General features: G+C 44.0%; 1 protein-coding gene across 2 annotated transcripts in view; it reads right to left on the reverse strand.

The window, feature by feature from the left end:
• The window catches only part of LOC306981275 (adenomatous polyposis coli protein-like), a 42,091-nt gene extending 21,031 nt beyond the window's left edge, over positions 1-21,060 (reverse strand). For both annotated transcript variants that reach the window (XM_079580837.1, XM_079580836.1), the window contains exons 1-10: positions 20,955-21,060; positions 12,675-12,821; positions 9,591-9,675; positions 9,246-9,513; positions 5,978-6,086; positions 5,791-5,904; positions 4,320-4,382; positions 4,125-4,172; positions 3,962-4,045; positions 3,493-3,670 (exon numbers count right to left, since the gene is read on the reverse strand). In XM_079580837.1, coding sequence (XP_079436963.1) covers positions 3,493-3,670; positions 3,962-4,045; positions 4,125-4,172; positions 4,320-4,382; positions 5,791-5,904; positions 5,978-6,086; positions 9,246-9,513; positions 9,591-9,675; positions 12,675-12,803 — 1,078 coding nt within the window. In that variant the 5' untranslated portion in view covers positions 12,804-12,821; positions 20,955-21,060. The remainder of the gene's footprint in view (positions 1-3,492; positions 3,671-3,961; positions 4,046-4,124; positions 4,173-4,319; positions 4,383-5,790; positions 5,905-5,977; positions 6,087-9,245; positions 9,514-9,590; positions 9,676-12,674; positions 12,822-20,954) is intronic.
• Between the last annotated feature and the right edge of the window lie 232 nt (positions 21,061-21,292).

Raw genomic sequence — 21,292 nt, forward strand, 5'->3', positions numbered from 1 at the left:
TGGTGATGTTTCAGTGATGTTTCGGTGATGTTTCAGTGATGTTTCGGTGACAGTTTGGTGATGTTTCGGTGATGTTTCGGTGATGTTTCGGTGACAGTTTGGTGATGTTTCGGTGATGTTTCGGTGATGTTTCGGTGATGTTTTGGTGATGTTTCAGTGACAGTTTGGTGATGTTTCAGTGATGTTTCCGTGATGTTTCGGTGATGTTTCAGTGATGTTTCAGTGATGTTTCAGTGATGTTTTGGTGATGTTTCGGTGACAGTTTGGTGATGTTTCAGTGACAGTTTGGTGATGTTTCAGTGACAGTTTTGTGATGTTTCAGTGATGTTTCGGTGATGTTTCGGTGACAGTTTGGTGATGTTTCAGTGATGTTTCGGTGATGTTTCGGTGATGTTTCAGTGATGTTTCAGTGATGTTTCGGTGACAGTTTGGTGATGTTTCAGTGATGTTTCCGTGATGTTTCGGTGACAGTTTGGTGATGTTTCGGTGATGTTTCAGTGATGTTTCCGTGATGTTTCGGTGATGTTTCAGTGATGTTTCAGTGATGTTTTGGTGATGTTTCGGTGACAGTTTGGTGATGTTTCAGTGATGTTTTGGTGATGTTTCGGTGACAGTTTGGTGATGTTTCAGTGACAGTTTTGTGATGTTTCAGTGACAGTTTGGTGATGTTTCGGTGATGTTTCGGTGATGTTTCGGTGACAGTTTGGTGATGTTTCAGTGATGTTTCGGTGATGTTTCCGTGATGTTTCGGTGATGTTTCCGTGATGTTTCGGTGACAGTTTGGTGATGTTTCAGTGATGTTTCAGTGATGTTTTGGTGATGTTTCCGTGATGTTTCGGTGATGTTTCGGTGACAGTTTGGTGATGTTTCAGTGACAGTTTGGTGATGTTTCAGTGACAGTTTTGTGATGTTTCAGTGATGTTTCGGTGATGTTTCGGTGACAGTTTGGTGATGTTTCAGTGATGTTTCGGTGATGTTTCGGTGATGTTTCAGTGATGTTTCAGTGATGTTTCGGTGACAGTTTGGTGATGTTTCAGTGATGTTTCCGTGATGTTTCGGTGACAGTTTGGTGATGTTTCGGTGATGTTTCAGTGATGTTTCCGTGATGTTTCGGTGATGTTTCAGTGATGTTTCAGTGATGTTTTGGTGATGTTTCGGTGACAGTTTGGTGATGTTTCAGTGATGTTTTGGTGATGTTTCGGTGACAGTTTGGTGATGTTTCAGTGACAGTTTTGTGATGTTTCAGTGACAGTTTGGTGATGTTTCGGTGATGTTTCGGTGATGTTTCGGTGACAGTTTGGTGATGTTTCAGTGATGTTTCGGTGATGTTTCCGTGATGTTTCGGTGATGTTTCCGTGATGTTTCGGTGACAGTTTGGTGATGTTTCAGTGATGTTTCAGTGATGTTTTGGTGATGTTTCCGTGATGTTTCGGTGATGTTTCGGTGACAGTTTGGTGATGTTTCAGTGATGTTTCGGTGATGTTTCGGTGATGTTTCGGTGATGTTTCAGTGATGTTTCGGTGATGTTTCGGTGATGTTTCAGTGATATTTCAGTGATGTTTCAGTGATGTTTCAGTGATGTTTTGGTGATGTTTCGGTGACAGTTTGGTGATGTTTCAGTGACAGTTTGGTGATGTTTCCGTGATGTTTCCGTGATGTTTCGGTGACAGTTTGGTGATGTTTCAGTGATGTTTCGGTGATGTTTCGGTGATGTTTCAGTGATGTTTCGGTGATGTTTCAGTGATGTTTTGGTGATGTTTCGGTGACAGTTTGGTGATGTTTCAGTGATGTTTTGGTGATGTTTCGGTGACAGTTTGGTGATGTTTCAGTGACAGTTTTGTGATTTTTCAGTGACAGTTTGGTGATGTTTCCGTGATGTTTCCGTGATGTTTCGGTGACAGTTTGGTGATGTTTCGGTGATGTTTCCGTGATGTTTCGGTGACAGTTTGGTGATGTTTCAGTGACAGTTTGGTGATGTTTCAGTGATGTTTCGGTGATGTTTCAGTGACAGTTTGGTGATGTTTCAGTGATGTTTCGGTGATGTTTCAGTGACAGTTTGGTGATGTTTCAGTGACAGTTTGGTGATGTTTCGGTGATGTTTCGGTGACAGTTTGGTGATGTTTCAGTGACAGTTTGGTGATGTTTCGGTGATGTTTCGGTGACAGTTTGGTGATGTTTCAGTGACAGTTTGGTGATGTTTCGGTGATGTTTCAGTGACAGTTTGGTGATGTTTCAGTGATGTTTCAGTGACAGTTTGGTGATGTTTCGGTGATGTTTCGGTGATGTTTCAGTGACAGTTTGGTGATGTTTCAGTGATAGTTTGGTGATGTTTCGGTGATGTTTCGGTGACAGTTTGGTGATGTTTCAGTGACAGTTTGGTGATGTTTCGGTGATGTTTCAGTGACAGTTTGGTGATGTTTCAGTGATGTTTCAGTGACAGTTTGGTGATGTTTCGGTGATGTTTCGGTGATGTTTCAGTGACAGTTTGGTGATGTTTCAGTGATAGTTTGGTGATGTTTCGGTGATGTTTCGGTGACAGTTTGGTGATGTTTCAGTGACAGTTTGGTGATGTTTCGGTGATGTTTCAGTGACAGTTTGGTGATGTTTCAGTGATGTTTCAGTGATGTTTCAGTGACAGTTTGGTGATGTTTCAGTGATGTTTCGGTGACAGTTTGGTGATGTTTCAGTGACAGTTTGGTGATGTTTCGGTGATGTTTCAGTGACAGTTTGGTGATGTTTCAGTGATGTTTCAGTGACAGTTTGGTGATGTTTCAGTGACAGTTTGGTGATGTTTCGGTGATGTTTCAGTGACAGTTTGGTGATGTTTCAGTGATGTTTCAGTGACAGTTTGGTGATGTTTCGGTGATGTTTCGGTGATGTTTCAGTGACAGTTTGGTGATGTTTCAGTGATAGTTTGGTGATGTTTCGGTGATGTTTCGGTGACAGTTTGGTGATGTTTCAGTGACAGTTTGGTGATGTTTCGGTGATGTTTCAGTGACAGTTTGGTGATGTTTCAGTGACAGTTTGGTGATGTTTCAGTGATGTTTCAGTGATGTTTCAGTGATGTTTCAGTGATGTTTCAGTGACAGTTTGGTGATGTTTCAGTGATGTTTCAGTGACAGTTTGGTGATGTTTCAGTGACAGTTTGGTGATGTTTCAGTGACAGTTTGGTGATGTTTCAGTGACAGTTTGGTGATTTTTCGGTGACAGTTTGGTGATGTTTCAGTGACAGTTTGGTAATGTTTCAGTGACAGTTTTGTGATGTTTCAGTGACAGTTTGGTGATGTTTCAGTGATGTTTCGGTGATGTTTCAGTGATGTTTCGGTGATGTTTCAGTCATGTTTCGGTGATGTTTCAGTCATGTTTCAGTCATGTTTCAGTGACGTTTCGGTAACGTTTCCGTGATGTTTCGGTCATGTTTCGGTGATGTTTCAGTGATGTTTCGGTGACAGTTTCGGTGACGTTTCCGTGATGTTCCAGGCCAGCTCTTACCCAGCAGCAGTGAGTCCTTGTCGTTGCCGTGCAGCAGCTGGATGAGCAGTGGTAAACAGCCCGACTGCCTCATGGCGATGCAGGAGTCCTGAGAGCTGGACATGGCCAACAGCGTCCGGGACATGTCGTCTTTATCGTGAGTCCCGAGCATCGAGAGCAGGCTGTAAACCATCTCCACCTGAGAGGGAAAACACAGGGTTTAAAACCATCTCCACCTGAGAGGGAAGAGACAGGGTCAACACACACAAACATCTCCACCAGACGGGGAAACACAGAAACATCTCCACCTGAGAGGGAAACACAGGGTTTAAAACCATCTCCACCTGAGAGGGAAGAGACAGGGTCAACACACACAAACATCTCCACCTGACGGGGAAACACAGAAACATCTCCACCTGACGGGGAAACACAGAAACATCTCCACCTGACGGGGAAACACAGAAACATCTCCACCTGAGGGAGTTCTCACCTTGGTTCCCAGGTGGCTGGTGATTCGTCGAGGCACAGAGTAAGAGCCGTCATTGGTGGAGTCGTGGTCCAATCGGCCGCAGCTCTGCACACACAGGTTCAGGCGGTTTAGATTAAATCTTTGTTTACAGGAGTTTATCAGACTTTCAGAGGTTTAAACTGACCGTGGCGGACGGTAAAGTGCCGGGTTCAGCCGCCGCCTGAGCTCCGTCCTGGAAAACATCATTCAGAGAAAACCTCAGGTCAGAGTTCACTGAGTGGAAATGTGTAAAGACAGTAAACAGACAGATACTGCAGTGAGTGACCTGCAGGGGGCGTGGCAGTGTGTGTGACTCGCCTGCAGGGGGCGGGAGAGTTACCTGTATCCTGGAGCCTAGTTTGAGGATGTCCTTCTCGATCTGCTGGATCCGTGACACTCGGGCCTGAAACACAACACAGTCAGACTGAGCCTCTTGTAGGGCTGTGCAATTAATCGAAATTCGATTACGATTTTGATTACAACAATAAACGATTACAAAATTAGTATAATCGCAAAAAATCAATTTATTTATTTTTTTCCAATTTTTTTCCAATTTGTTTTTCTAATTTTTAATTTTTGGATTTTTGACACTTTTTTTGCTGGATTTTTGTCTTTTTTTTATGTTTTTTTGTCACTTTTTTGATGGATTTTTGTCTTTTTTTTGATGGATTTTTGTCATTTTTTTGTCTTTTTTTTTGAAGGATTTTTGTCACTTTTTTGATGGATTTTTGTCAATTTTTTGCTGGATTTTTGTCATTTTTTGTCATTTTTTTTGATGGATTTTTGTCTTTTTTTTGATGGATTTTTGTCATTTTTTTGGTCATTTTTTTTGATGGATTTTTGTCACTTTTTTGATGGATTTTTGTCTTTTTTTGTTGGATTTTTGTCACTTTTTTGATGGATTTTTTTTCATTTTTTTTGATGGATTTTTGAAACTTTTTTGCTGGATTTTTGAAACTTTTTTGATGGATTTTTGTCATTTTTTTGTCATTTTTTTTGATGGATTTTTGTCACTTTTTTGATGGATTTTTGTCACTTTTTTGAAGGATTTTTGTCACTTTTTTGTCATTTTTTTGATGGATTTTGTCACTTTTTTGATGGATTTTTGTCTTTTTTTGATGGATTTTTTTCATTTTTTTGTCTTTTTTTTGATGGATTTTTGTCACTTTTTTGATGGATTTTTGTTTTTTTTTTCTTTTTTTTTGATGGATTTTATTTCATTTTTTTGTCTTTTTTTTTGATGGATTTTTGTCACTTTTTTGATGGATTTTTGTCATTTTTTTGTCATTTTTTTGATGGATTTTTGTCACTTTTTTGATGGATTTTTGTCACTTTTTTGATGGATTTTTGTCACTTTTTTGATGGATTTTTGTCACTTTTTTGATGGATTTTTGTCTTTTTTTTTATGGATTTTTGTCATTTTTTTGTCTTTTTTGATGGATTCTTGTCATTTTTTTGTCATTTTTTTTATGGATTCTTGTCATTTTTTTGTAACTTTTTTGATGGATTTTTGTCACTTTTTTGATGGATTTTTGTCATTTTTTTTTTATGGATTTTTGTCATTTTTTTGTCTTTTTTTTTTATGGATTCTTGTCATTTTTTGTAACTTTTTTGATGGATTTTTGTCATTTTTTTGTCATTTTTTTTGATGGATTCTTGTCATTTTTTGTAACTTTTTTGATGGATTTTTGTCATTTTTTTGATGGATTTTTTTAAAGGCAACAAATAATCGTTTGAATAATCGTGATTATTATTTTTTCAATAATCGAGCAGCCCTAGCCTCTTGTCCCTCCCCTCTCCCCCCTCCTTACCTGGGCCCTCCTCTCCATCTCCTGGCAGGAGCCCAGCTGCTCCTCCATGGCGGAGCGGATCTGCCGGGCCTCGAACTCGAGCTGGCGGCGGCTCATGTCGGTCTGCAGAGTGAACTGAAGCACAGACAGGAAGGTCAGCCTCATGAACACACAGAGTCTGCAGAGTCTGCAGATCTGCGTGACGTACGTTCTCCGTGAGCGGCAGGCTGTCGATGCGCTTCGTCAGGTTCTGCAGCTGAGCGTAATACCAGTCCTTCTCCTTCTCCTCCTTCTCCAGCTCGGCCAATAGGAGCGACCTGAGGGGGCGGGGCGACCAATCAGAATCAAACGCGGCTTTAAGACAGTTACCCCTGATGCTAACTATCATAGCCACTTTAGCATAGGGACCTCTGATGCTAACTATCATAGCCACTTTAGCATAGGGACCTCTGATGCTAACTATCATAGCCACTTTAGCATAGGGACCTCTGATGCTAGCTATCATAGCCACTTTAGCATAAGGACCCCTGATGCTAACTATCATGGCCACTTTAGCATAGGGACCTCTGGTGCTAACTATCATAGCCACTTTAGCATAGGGACCTCTGATGCTAGCTATCATAGCCACTTTAGCATAGGGACCTCTGATGCTAACTATCATAGCCACTTTAGCATAGGGACCTCTGATGCTAACTATCATAGCCACTTTAGCATAGGGACCTCTGGTGCTAACTATCATAGCCACTTTAGCATAGGGACCTCTGATGCTAACTATCATAGCCACTGTAGCATAGGGACCTCTGATGCTAACTATCATAGCCACTGTAGCATAGGGACCTCTGATGCTAACTATCATAGCCACTTTAGCATAGGGACCTCTGATGCTAACTATCATAGCCACTTTAGCATAGGGACCTCTGGTGCTAACTATCATAGCCACTTTAACATAGGGACCTCTGGTGCTAACTATCATAGCCACTTTAGCATAGGGACCTCTGATGCTAACTATCATAGCCACTTTAGCATAGGGACCTCTGATGCTAACTATCATAGCCACTTTAGCATAGGGACCTCTGGTGCTAACTATCATAGCCACTTTAGCATAGGGACCTCTGATGCTAACTATCATAGCCACTTTAGCATAGTGACCTCTGATGCTAACTATCATAGCCACTTTAGCATAGGGACCTCTGGTGCTAACTATCATAGCCACTTTAACATAGGGACCTCTGGTGCTAACTATCATAGCCACTTTAGCATAGGGACCTCTGATGCTAACTATCATAGCCACTTTAGCATAGGGACCTCTGGTGCTAACTATCATAGCCACTTTAGCATAGGGACCTCTGGTGCTAACTATCATAGCCACTTTAACATAGGGACCTCTGATGCTAACTATCATAGCCACTTTAGCATAGGGACCTCTGATGCTAACTATCATAGCCACTTTAGCATAGGGACCTCTGATGCTAACTATCATAGCCACTGTAGCATAGGGACCTCTGATGCTAACTATCATAGCCACTGTAGCATAGGGACCTCTGGTGCTAACTATCATAGCCACTTTAGCATAGGGACCTCTGATGCTAACTATCATAGCCACTTTAGCATAGTGACCTCTGGTGCTAACTATCATAGCCACTTTAGCATAGTGACCTCTGATGCTAACTATCATAGCCACTTTAGCATAGGGACCTCTGATGCTAACTATCATAGCCACTTTAGCATAGGGACCTCTGGTGCTAACTATCATAGCCACTTTAGCATAGGGACCTCTGGTGCTAACTATCATAGCCACTTTAGCATAGGGACCTCTGGTGCTAACTATCATAGCCACTTTAGCATAGGGACCTCTGGTGCTAACTATCATAGCCACTTTAGCATAGGGACCTCTGATGCTAACTATCATAGCCACTTTAGCATAGGGACCTCTGATGCTAACTATCATAGCCACTTTAGCATAGGAACCTCTGATGCTAACTATCATAGCCACTTTAGCATAGGGACCTCTGATGCTAACTATCATAGCCACTTTAGCATAGGGACCTCTGATGCTAACTGTCATAGCCACTTTAGCATAGGGACCTCTGATGCTAACTATCATAGCCACTTTAGCATAGGGACCTCTGATGCTAACTATCATAGCCACTTTAGCATAGGGACCTCTGATGCTAACTATCATAGCCACTTTAGCATAGGGACCTCTGATGCTAACTATCATAGCCACTTTAGCATAGGGACCTCTGATGCTAACTATCATAGCCACTTTAGCATAGGGACCTCTGGTGCTAACTAGCATAGCCACTTTAGCATAGGGACCTCTGGTGCTAACTATCATAGCCACTTTAGCATAGGGACCTCTGATGCTAACTATCATGGCCACTTTAGCATAGGGACCTCTGATGCTAACTATCATAGCCACTTTAGCATAGGGACCTCTGATGCTAACTATCATGGCCACTTTAGCATAGGGACCTCTGATGCTAACTATCATAGCCACTTTAGCATAGGGACCTCTGATGCTAACTATCATAGCCACTTTAGCATAGGGACCTCTGGTGCTAACTATCATAGCCACTTTAGCATAGGGACCTCTGATGCTAACTATCATAGCCACTTTAGCATAGGGACCTCTGATGCTAACTATCATAGCCACTTTAGCATAGGGACCTCTGATGCTAACTATCATGGCCACTTTAGCATAGGGACCTCTGATGCTAACTATCATAGCCACTTTAGCATAGGGACCTCTGATGCTAACTATCATGGCCACTTTAGCATAGGGACCTCTGATGCTAACTATCATAGCCACTTTAGCATAGGGACCTCTGATGCTAACTATCATAGCCACTTTAGCATAGGGACCTCTGATGCTAACTATCATAGCCACTTTAGCATAGGGACCTCTGATGCTAACTATCATGGCCACTTTAGCATAGGGACCTCTGATGCTAACTATCATAGCCACTTTAGCATAGGGACCTCTGATGCTAACTAGCATAGCCACTTTAGCATAGGGACCTCTGGTGCTAACTATCATAGCCACTTTAGCATAGGGACCTCTGGTGCTAACTATCATAGCCACTTTAGCATAGGGACCTCTGATGCTAACTATCATAGCCACTTTAGCATAGGTACCTCTGGTGCTAACTATCATAGCCACATTAGCATAGGGACCTCTGATGCTAACTATCATAGCCACTTTAGCATAGGGACCTCTGATGCTAACTATCATAGCCACTTTAGCATAGGGACCTCTGATGCTAACTATCATAGCCACTTTAGCACAGGGACCTCTGATGCTAACTATAATAGCCACTTTAGCACAGGGACCTCTGATGCTAACTATCATAGCCACTTTAGCATAGGGACCTCTGATGCTAACTAGCATAGCCACTTTAGCATAGGGACCTCTGATGCTAACTATCATAGCCACTTTAGCATAGGGACACATTTTGAAGTTCCCATGGCCACACCTCTCTTTCTCCAGCTCGTCCAGCGTGCCGTCGTGGCCCTCTCTGCCTGTGGGGGGCGCTCCTCTGTCGTGGCCCTCTCTGCCTGTGGGGGGCGCTCCTCTGTCTGCGGGTGGCTCTCCTCGGTCGTGCCCCTCCCTGCCCGCGGGGGGCGCTGCTCTGCGGGGCGGTCCTCCAGCGGCTCCGGACGAAGAGGCCGAGGACGAGGAGGAGGAATGGGGCAGAGGAGGCCTGGTCCTGGGCATGAACCCGGCCGCCTCCAGGCTCATCTCTGGAACACAGGGCACAGGAGTCACAAAGGAGTCATGGGAACGCTTCATGGCCTCCCCTGGATGATCGAGAGCTCACCTTTCAGTCTCTCCATGAGCTCCTGAGACCCCGCCCCCTCAGCGCTCTCCTCTTCCATCGAACCCTGCAGCTGCTTCAGCACTTCCTGAAGCATGGACACAAAACATCACACGTTAAGGCCCGAGTCCTCTCTCCTATGAGGCTGAACTCTCCCCCTCCTCTCTCCTATGGGGCTGAACTCTCCCCCTCCTCTCTCCTATGAGGCTGAACTCTCCCCCTCCTCTCTCCTATGAGGCTGGACTCTCCCCCTCCTCTCTCCTATGAGGCTGAACTCTCCCCCTCCTCTCTCCTATGAGGCTGAACTCTCCCCCTCCTCTCTCCTATGAGGCTGAACTCTCCCCCTCCTCTCTCCTATGAGGCTGGACTCTCCTCCTCCTCTCTCCTATGAGGCTGAACTCTCCCCCTCCTCTCAACCCAAATGAAGATAAAATGTGGAAATAATGAGGAAAAAAAATAAAAAAAATAAAAAACATATTCATAAAAACAAAGAAAATCGTAAAAAAAAAAAACATTTGTAAAAAAAGAAAAAAGAAAATCGTAAAAAAAAAAAACATTTACTCGTAAAAAATAAAATAAAAAAATAAATAAAAGAAAATCGTAAAAAAAAACATTTATTCGTAAAAAAAGAAAAAAGAAAAAAAGAAAATCGTCAACAAAAAAAATCGTCAAAAAAATTAAATAAATAAAATTGTAAAAAATGAAAACATTTATTCGTAAAAAATAAAATAAAAAATAAAATCGTAAAAAAAATATTTATTCGTAAAAAAAGAAAAAATGAAAAAAAGAAAATCGTAAAAAAAAAAAAACAATTCGTAAAAATAAAAAAAAACATCAACTTTTTTTTTCAATTCTTAAAATAAATAAATAAAACGAAAATAATGAAAATAAAATAATAATTTGAAAACATTTGGTACGTTTTCCCTCATGTTTGCGTCTCCGCAGCAGAAGTTTCCCGTTTCCCTGTTTGACCGTCTCGTCTTGAAAAAACCTTTAAACTCTGATCGTTTCAAATCCTCCTGGACGAGTTAGTTAGTTAGTTGGTTAGTTAGTTAGTTGGTTAGTTAAGTCCTGGTTTAGCCTCATGTTTTTAAAATTAGAGCTGATTTAATCCTTACCACGATGAGACGACAGCGATCGAACAGCGACATGTCCACCACAACAGGAAACAGGAAGTAACGGACAGGAAGTGCAGGACAATACGAGCGCGGGGGGAGGGGGGTGTAGTTCCCCAATCAGAGCCCGTGCCCGATCTGTACCCGAGACGCAGCAACACATGAGGGCCAAGACGGGAGGGAAATCTTTCAGTTTATAGTAGGTCGATTTAAAGTGATGTATTGAAACGGTCTTAAAGGGACGGAGGAGGTTATTTATAGAAACGCCGGGGGGGAGGGGGGGGTCACATGACGGGAGAGAAACTGTCCAGTCAGATGATGTCACACGGGCAGCTCTACACTTTCTCCCACAGACACGCTTTATTCATTTGCTCAGAGGGATCATGGATCAGAGTCCGTTATGAGAGAAGATGTTTTTAGTTCAGAGCTCAGTAAATGTGTCTGTAGGAGCTTCACACACGCCCACATTTCTTACAATCTTCTCTTGAATATCAATTACATAATATTCCTCCTAAAAATACAAATCCCTGCATATTTTCCCGTCTTTTTTCCCACACATTTTTTCCTCATTTTCCTGCATTTGTTTTGTGTTTACTTTCATGGAGTCACATGTTTTAGCCTGTTTTTAGCCTGTTTACCCTCATATTAGACGCCTCGCTCTCCAGCTTGCTCAGGTGGGTGGAGTCGTATGTTTTTAGCATGTTATTAGCATGTTTATAGCATGTTTTAGCATGTTTTAGCCTGTTTTAGCCTGTTTTCAGTATGTTTTTAGCATCTTTTAGCCTATTTTTAGCATCTTTTAGCCTGTTTTCAGTATGTTTTAGCCTGTTTATAGCATGTTTTTAGCTTGTTTTTAGCCTGTGTTCACCTTCATGTTGGACGCCTCGCTCTCCAGCTTGCTCAGGTGGGTGGAGTCGCATGTTTTTAGCCTGTTTTTAGCATGTTTTAACCTGTTTTAGCCTGTGTTTACCTTCATGTTGGACGCCTCGCTCTCCAGCTTGCTCAGGTGGGTGGAGTCGTATGTTTTTAGCCTGTTTTTAGCATGTTTTTAGTATGTTTTTAGCATCTTTTAACATGTTTTAAGCATCTTTTAGCCTGTTTTTAGCATCTTTAAGCATCTTTAAGGATGTTTTAGCCTGTTTTTAGCCTGTGTTCACCATCATGTTGGACGCCTCGCTCTCCAGCTTGCTCAGGTGGGTGGAGTTGCATGTTTTTAGCCTGTTTTTAGCATGTTTTTAGCCTGTTTTTAGCATGTTTTAGCCTGTTTTTACCTTCATGTTGGACGCCTCGCTCTCCAGCTTGCTCAGGTGGGTGGAGTTGCATGTTTTTAGCATGTTTTTAGCCTGTTTTTAGCCTGTTTTTAGCCTGTTTTTAGTATGTTTTTAGCCTGTGTTTAACTTCATGTTGGACGCCTCGCTCTCCAGCTTGCTCAGGTGGGTGGAGTCGCATGTTTTTAGCCTATTTTTAGCATCTTTTAGCTTGTTCTTAGCATCTTTTAGCCTGTTTTTAGCAACGTTTAGCCTGTTTTTAGCATGTTTTTAGCCTGTTTTAGCATCTTTTAGCTTGTTCTTAGTATCTTTTAGCATCTTTTAGCCTGTTTTTTAGCATCTTTTAGCCTGTTTTTAGCATGTTTTTAGCCTGTTTTAGCATCTTTTAGCTTGTTCTTAGTATCTTTTAGCATCTTTTAGCATGTTTTTAGCATGTTTTTAGCCTGTTTTTAACATCTTTTAGCCTGTTTTTAGCATCTTTTAGCCTGTTTTTAGCATGTTTTAGCCTGTTTTTAGCCTGTCTTTAGCCTGTGTTTACCTTCATGTTGGACGCCTCGCTCTCCAGCTTGCTCAGGTGGGTGGAGTCGTATGTTTTTAGCTTGTTTTTAGCATGTTTTAGCCTGTTTTTAGCCTGTTTTTAGCCTGTTTATAGCATGTTTTAGCATGTTATAGCATGTTTTTAGCATGTTTTAGCCTGTGCTCACCTTCATGTTGGACGCCTCGCTCTCCAGCTTGCTCAGGTGGGTGGAGTTGTCTTGCAGCTCCTGTCTCAGGGTGGAGTTCTCCATCTTCAGCACCTCCACCTGCCTCAGCAGCTGGTCATAGGACGCCATGGCAACCGCTCCTCAGACCTGTGGAAAAGTCAGAAAAAGCCCCTGACTCAGCATTTCTGATCACAGTGACCCGGACCTTCTGAGGTGGAACAGTCGCTGCCGTTTTTAGGACACTGTGTTTCAGCTGCTATTGATCAGAACATCCATAAACCAATCAGAGCGCGGCAACACTGACCCCGGGAGCAACACAACACGCACACGCACAACAGCGAGGTCAAGGTCGAGGAATGTGTTTTCACTAAATAAAGATGTTGGAAGGGTATGCAGATGACGTCCCTGCTGAAGAGCTGCAGGACACTGAAGACAGAGAGTCATTAGTATTCATCACGTTCAGCACTGAGGCTCAGCCAGGACACTTTCCGGAAACTTCCCCTGGAACTGTAGCTTTAGGAAGGTGTGTGGAAATTTCACACTTTAAACAACAAGAAGCAAAACCAATCCAGGTCTGAGCTCCCTTTGAGAAGACACAAAACACTAAACAAAAGGAGTAAACAAGGGACTAAACAAGGACTAAACCGGGGCTGAAACAGGACTAAACCAGGACCAAACCAGGACCAAACAAGGACTAAACAAGGACTAAACAAGGACTAAACAAGGACTAAACCGGGACTAAACCGGGGCTGAAACAGGACTAAACAAGGACTAAACAAGGACTAAACCGGGACTAAACCGGGGCTGAAACAGGACTAAACAAGGACTAAACAAGGACTAAACCGGGACTAAACCGGGGCTGAAACAGGACTAAACAAGGACTAAACCAGGACCAAAACACTGCTGTAAACTGCAGAGAAAACCAGGACCAAACAAGGACTAAACCAGGACTAAACAAGGACTAAACAAGGACTAAACCAGGACCAAACAAGGACTAAACCAGGACTAAACAAGGACTAAACCAGGACTAAACAAGGACTAAACAAGGACTAAACCAGGACTAAACAAGGACTAAACCAGGACTAAACAAGGACTAAACAAGGACTAAACCAGGACTAAACCGGGGCTGAAACAGGACTAAACAAGGACTAAACCAGGACTAAACAAGGACTAAACAAGGACTAAACCAGGACTAAACCGGGGCTGAAACAGGACTAAACAAGGACTAAACCAGGACCAAAACACTGCTGTAAACTGCAGAGAAAACCAGGACCAAACAAGGACTAAACCAGGACTAAACCAGGACTAAACCAGGACTAAATCAGGACTAAATCAGGACTAAATCAGGACTAAATCAGGACTAAATCAGGACTAAACCGGGACTAAACCGGGACCAAACCGGGACTAAACCAGGACTGAAACAGGACTAGATCAGGACTAAACCAGGACTGAAACAGGACTAAACCAGGACTAAACCAGGTCTAAACCAGGACTAAACCAGGACTAAACCAGGACTGAAACAGGACTAAACCAGGACTAAACCAGGACTAAACCAGGACTGAAACAGGACTAGATCAGGACTAAACCAGGACTGAAACAGGACTAAACCAGGACTAAACCAGGTCTAAACCAGGACTAAACCAGGACTAAACCAGGACTGAAACAGGACTAGATCAGGACTAAACCAGGACTAAACCAGGACTGAAACAGGACTAGATCAGGACTAAACCAGGACTAAACCAGGACTAAACCAGGTCTAAACCAGGACTAAACCAGGACTAAACCAGGTCTAAACCAGGTCTAAACCAGGACTAAACCAGGACTAAACCAGGACTGAAACAGGACTAGATCAGGACTAAACCAGGACTAAACCAGGACTAAACCAGGTCTAAACCAGGACTAAACCAGGACTAAACCAGGACTGAAACAGGACTAAACCAGGACTAAACCAGGACTGAAACAGGACTAAACCAGGACTAAACCAGGACTGAAACAGGACTAAACCAGGACTAGATCAGGACTGAAACAGGACTAAACCAGGACTGAAACAGGACTAAACCAGGACTAGATCAGGACTGAAACAGGACTAGATCAGGACTAAACCAGGACTAAACCAGGACTAGATCAGGACTAAACCAGGACTGAAACAGGACTAGATCAGGACTAAACCAGGACTGAAACAGGACTAAACCAGGACTGAAACAGGACTAAACCAGGACTGAAACAGGACTAGATCAGGACTAAACCAGGACTGAAACAGGACTAGATCAGGACTAAACCAGGACTGAAACAGGACTAAACCAGGGCTAAACCAGGACTGAAACAGGACTAAACCAGGACTGAAACAGGACTAAACCAGGACTAGATCAGGACTGAAACAGGACTGAAACAGGACTAAACCAGGACTAGATCAGGACTGAAACAGGACTAAACCAGGACTAGATCAGGACTAAACCAGGACTGAAACAGGACTAAACCAGGACTGAAACAGGACTAAACCAGGACTAGATCAGGACTAAACCAGGACTAAACCAGGACTAGATCAGGACTAAACCAGGACTGAAACAGGACTAGATCAGGACTAAACCAGGGCTAAACCAGGACTAGATCAGGACTAAACCAGGACTGAAACAGGACTAGATCAGGACTAAACCAGGGCTAAACCAGGACTAGATCAGGACTGAAACAGGACTAAACCAGGACTGAAACAGGACTAAACCAGGACTAGATCAGGACTGAAACAGGACTAAACCAGGACTGAAACAGGACTAAACCAGGACTAGATCAGGACTGAAACAGGACTAGATCAGGACTAAACCAGGACTAAACCAGGACTAGATCAGGACTAAACCAGGACTGAAACAGGACTAGATCAGGACTAAACCAGGACTGAAACAGGACTAGATCAGGACTAAACCAGGACTAGATCAGGACTGAAACAGGACTAAACCAGGACTGAAACAGGACTAAACCAGGACTGAAACAGGACTAGATCAGGACTAAACCAGGACTGAAACAGGACTAGATCAGGACTAAACCAGGACTGAAACAGGACTAAACCAGGGCTAAACCAGGACTGAAACAGGACTAGATCAGGACTAAACCAGGGCTAAACCAGGACTAGATCAGGACTAAACCAGGACTGAAACAGGACTAGATCAGGACTAAACCAGGGCTAAACCAGGACTAGATCAGGACTGAAACAGGACTAAACCAGGACTGAAACAGGACTAAACCAGGACTAGATCAGGACTGAAACAGGACTAGATCAGGACTAAACCAGGACTGAAACAGGACTAGATCAGGACTAAACCAGGACTAGATCAGGACTAAACCAGGACTGAAACAGGACTAGATCAGGACTAAACCAGGACTGAAACAGGACTGAAACAGGACTGAAACAGGACTGAAACAGGACTGAAACAGGACTGAAACAGGACTAGATCAGGACTGAAACAGGACTAGATCAGGACTAAACCAGGACTGAAACAGGACTAGATCAGGACTAGATCAGGACTAAACCAGGACTGAAACAGGACTAAACCAGGACTAGATCAGGACTGAAACAGGACTAAACCAGGACTAAACCAGGACTAGATCAGGACTAAACCAGGACTAGATCAGGACTAAACCAGGACTAAACCAGGACTAGATCAGGACTAGATCAGGACTAAACCAGGACTAAACCAGGACTAGATCAGGACTAAACCAGGACTGAAACAGGACTGAAACAGGACTAAACCAGGACTAAACCAGGACTAGATCAGGACTAAACCAGGACTAGATCAGGACTGAAACAGGACTAAACCAGGACTAAACCAGGACTAGATCAGGACTAAACCAGGACTAGATCAGGACTGAAACAGGACTAAACCAGGACTAAACCAGGACTAAACCAGGACTGAAACAGGACTAGATCAGGACTAAACCAGGACTGAAACAGGACTGAAACAGGACTAAACCAGGACTAAACCAGGACTGAAACAGGACTGAAACAGGACTAAACCAGGACTGAAACAGGACTGAAACAGGACTAAACCAGGACTGAAACAGGACTGAAACAGGACTAAACCAGGACTGAAACAGGACTGAAACAGGACTAAACCAGGACTAGATCAGGACTGAAACAGGACTAAACCAGGACTAAACCAGGACTAGATCAGGACTAAACCAGGACTAGATCAGGACTAAACCAGGACTGAAACAGGACTAGATCAGGACTAAACCAGGACTAAACCAGGACTGAAACAGGACTGAAACAGGACTAAACCAGGACTAGATCAGGACTGAAACAGGACTAAACCAGGACTAAACCAGGACTAGATCAGGACTAAACCAGGACTAGATCAGGACTAAACCAGGACTAGATCAGGACTAAACCAGGACTGAAACAGGACTAGATCAGGACTAGATCAGGACTAAACCAGGACTGAAACAGGACTGAAACAGGACTAAACCAGGACTAGATCAGGACTGAAACAGGACTAAACCAGGACTAAACCAGGACTAGATCAGGACTAAACCAGGACTAGATCAGGACTAAACCAGGACTGAAACAGGACTAGATCAGGACTAAACCAGGACTGAAACAGGACTGAAACAGGACTAAACCAGGACTGAAACAGGACTGAAACAGGACTAAACCAGGACTGAAACAGGACTAGATCAGGACTAAACTAGGACTGAAACAGGACTAAACCAGGACTAGATCAGGTCGATTCAATTGGAGAACAGGCTCAGTGCTGTAAACACATCTTAAAGCAGCATCAGTAACGTGTTCACCTCATGACAAAACTCAGAAACTCCACAGGACGTTCAACCACAAAACACAGAGGACGGTCACTGTCATCACCATGTCCAAAACGCCCCACATGCCATGTTTGGAAAGGGTTTATAACGATCTCTTTAACTGTGTCACATGACTCTCTCTGGGTCATCATTCCTCATCATGTCCACTGCCTTTCTCTGTGATTATCATCAGATTTTACTGCAGAACCTCTGAGAACAAGGAGGCTGGAAACACTGCGGCTTTAAATATGTCAAACATGCTCCTGGAGAAAATGTCAGACTGGAGGATCTGCTGGAGTTCTGCTAAACCAGGATAAAGCCCGGACTAAAGCAGGACTAAACCAGGACTAAACCAGGACTAAAGCAGGACTAAACCAGGACTAAACCAGGACTAAACCAGGACTAAACCAGGACTAAACCAGGACTAAACCAGGACTAAAGCAGGACTAAACCAGGACTAAACCAGGACTAAACCAGGACTAAACCAGGACTAAAGCAGGACTAAACCAGGACTAAACCAGGACTAAACCAGGACTAAACCAGGACTAAACCAGGACTAAAGCAGGACTAAACCAGGACTAAACCAGGACTAAACCAGGACTAAACCAGGACTAAACCAGGACTAAAACAGGACTAAAACAGGACTAAAACAGGACTAAAACAGGACTAAACCAGGACTAAATCAGGGCGACTTACGATTCAATTGGAGAACAGGCTCAGTGCTGTAAACACATCTTAAAGCAGCATCAGTAACGTGTTCACCTCATGACAAAACTCAGAAACTCCACAGGACGTTCAACCACAAAACACAGAGGACGGTCACTGTCATCACCAGGTCCAAAACGCCCGATACGCCATGTTTGGAAAGGGTTTATAACGATCTCTTTAACTGTGTCACATGACTCTCTCTGGGTCATCATTCCTCATCATGTCCTCTGCCTTTCTCTGTGATTATCATCAGATTTTACTGCAGAACCTCTGAGAACAAGGAGGCTGGAAACACTGCGGCTTTAAATATGTCAAACATGCTCCTGGAGAAAATGTCAGACTGGAGGATCTGCTGGAGTTCTGCTAAACCAGGATAAAGCCCGGACTAAAGCAGGACTAAACCAGGACTAAACCAGGACTAAAGCAGGACTAAACCAGGACTAAACCAGGACTAAACCAGGACTAAACCAGGACTAAACCAGGACTAAACCAGGACTAAAACAGGACTAAAACAGGACTAAAACAGGACTAAACCAGGACTAAATCAGGGCGACTTACGATTCAATTGGAGAACAGGCTCAGTGCTGTAAACACATCTTAAAGCAGCATCAGTAACGTGTTCACCTCATGACAAAACTCAGAAACTCCACAGGACGTTCAACCACAAAACACAGAGGACGGTCACTGTCATCACCAGGTCCAAAACGCCCGATACGCCATGTTTGGAAAGGGTTTATAAGGATCTCTTTAATTGTGTCACATGACTCTCTCTGGATCATCAGTCCTCATCATGTCCACTACCTTTCTCTGTGATTATCATCAGATTTTACTGCAGAACCTCTGAGAACAATGAGGCTGAAAACGCTGCGGCTTCAAATATGTCAAACATGCTCCTGGAGAAAATGTCCGACTGGAGGATCTGCTGGAGTTCTGCGAAACCAGGATAAACCTCGGACCAAAGCAGGACTAAAATAATGCCAAAGCTAGGTCTAAACCAGGTCTAAACCAGGTCTATATGAGGTCTAAATCAGGACTGAACCAGGACTAAAGCAGGACTAAACCAGGACTGAACCAGGTCTATATGAGGTCTAAATCAGGACTGAACCAGGACTAAAATGAGGCCAAAGCTAGGTCTAAACGTGGTCTAAACTAGGTCTAAACCAGGACTAAAGCAGGTCTAAACCAGGTCTAAACCAGGTCTAAAATGAGGCCAAAGCTAGGTCTAAAGCAGGTCTAAAGCAGGTCTAAAGCAGGTCTAAAGCAGGTCTAAAGCAGGTCTAAACCAGGTCTAACCCAGGTCAAAAATGAGGCCAAAGCTAGGTCTAAACGAGGTCTAAACCAGGTCTAAACCAGGACTAAACCAGGACTATAATGAGGCTAAAGCTAGGTCTAAACCAGGTCTAAACCAGGTCTAAAATGAGGCCAAAGCTAGGTCTAAACGAGGTCTAAACCAGGTCTAAACCAGGACTAAAGCAGGTCTAAACCAGGTCTAAACCAGGTCTAAAATGAGGCCAAAGCTAGGTCTAAAGCAGGTCTAAAGCAGGTCTAAAGCAGGTCTAAAGCAGGTCTAAACCAGGTCTAAACCAGGTCTAAAATGAGGCCAAAGCTAGGTCTAAACGAGGTCTAAACCAGGTCTAAACCAGGACTAAACCAGGACTATAATGAGGCTAAAGCTAGGTCTAAACCAGGTCTAAACCAGGTCTAAAATGAGGCCAAAGCTAGGTCTAAAGCAGGTCTAAAGCAGGTCTAAAGCAGGTCTAAACCAGGTCTAAACCAGGTCTAAACCAGGTCTAAAATGAGGCCAAAGCTAGGTCTAAACGAGGTCTAAACCAGGTCTAAACCAGGACTAAACCAGGACTATAATGAGGCTAAAGCTAGGTCTAAACCAGGTCTAAACGAGGTCTAAACTAGGACTAAACCAGGTCTAAACCAGGACTATATGAGGTCTAAATCAGGACTGAACCAGGACTACAATGAGGCTAAAACTAGGTCTAAACCAGGTCTAAACTAGGACTAAACCAGGTCTAAATGAGGTCTAAATCAGGACTGAACCAGGACTACAATGAGGCTAAAACTAGGTCTAAACCAGGCCTAAACCAGGACTATAATGAGGCTAAAACTAGGTCTAAACCAGGTCTAAACTAGGACTAAACCAGGTCTAAATGAGGTCTAAATCAGGACTGAACCAGGACTATAATGAGGCCAAAGCCAGGATTAAACCAGGACTAAAATGAGGCCAAAGCCAGGACTAAACCAGGACTAAACCAGGTCTAAACCAGGTCTAAAGCAGGTCTAAGTGAGTCCAGGCCTGTGCTCAGACTCATCCTCTGAACCTGTCTCCTCTGTCTCTGCAGCCGCTCCATCATCAGGCTCTGGGCGGCCATTTTCTCCATCCTCCCTGCATCCTCCCTGCCTCCCCCCTCCTGGCTCCTGCCTCCCCATCCTCTCTCCTCTCTCCTCTCTCCTCCTCTCTCCTCCTCCTCTCTGCTGCGCCTCCTCCTCCTCCTCCTCTCTGCTCCTCCTCCTCTCTCCTCCTCTCTCCTCCTCTCTGTTTCCTTTTGTGCCTCTGCCTTCGCGTTTATCCCTCTCCGTCTCCGAGCACAATGAAAGCCCCGCCGTTCCGTCATCGCTCCGCGGCCCGTGCCCCCCCCTGTACCGCGGCGCTCCCTGCTCGTACCCCCCCCCCCCCGTACCCTCCCCGGGTCCCGGGTCCCTGAGCGAGGCCCAGACCCGGAGCCCGGCGGTGTTTAAAGAGTAAAAACAGGAGAGAAACGGCGGACTCACCCCATCGCTGTGTCGCTGTGGAGGAGAGGACGGATCAGCACCGAGGGAACGGCCGAGGGGGAGGGGGACACGTGAGGGGAACAGCCAATCACAGGCAGGAGGGTCACGGGGGGAGGGGGGCTGTCTCTGAGCGGAACGGCAGAGCGGCTGCTATAGATGCAGAGCAAACCGGGACTAAACAAGGACTGAAACAGGACTGAAACAGGACTAACGAGTAAAAACACAACCTGTACGACTCCTGCAGCGCTGCTTACGGCCTCTAGGGGCAGGAGCTGCTGCTTTAAAGTAAATGTTTATTGTATTTATTAAAGAGCATCAACATAAAGCAAACTGTAAAA

Source organism: Gobius niger (genome assembly GCF_951799975.1).
Source record: "Gobius niger genome assembly, chromosome: 22".
In the NCBI taxonomy this organism is placed as follows: Eukaryota; Metazoa; Chordata; class Actinopteri; order Gobiiformes; family Gobiidae; genus Gobius; species Gobius niger.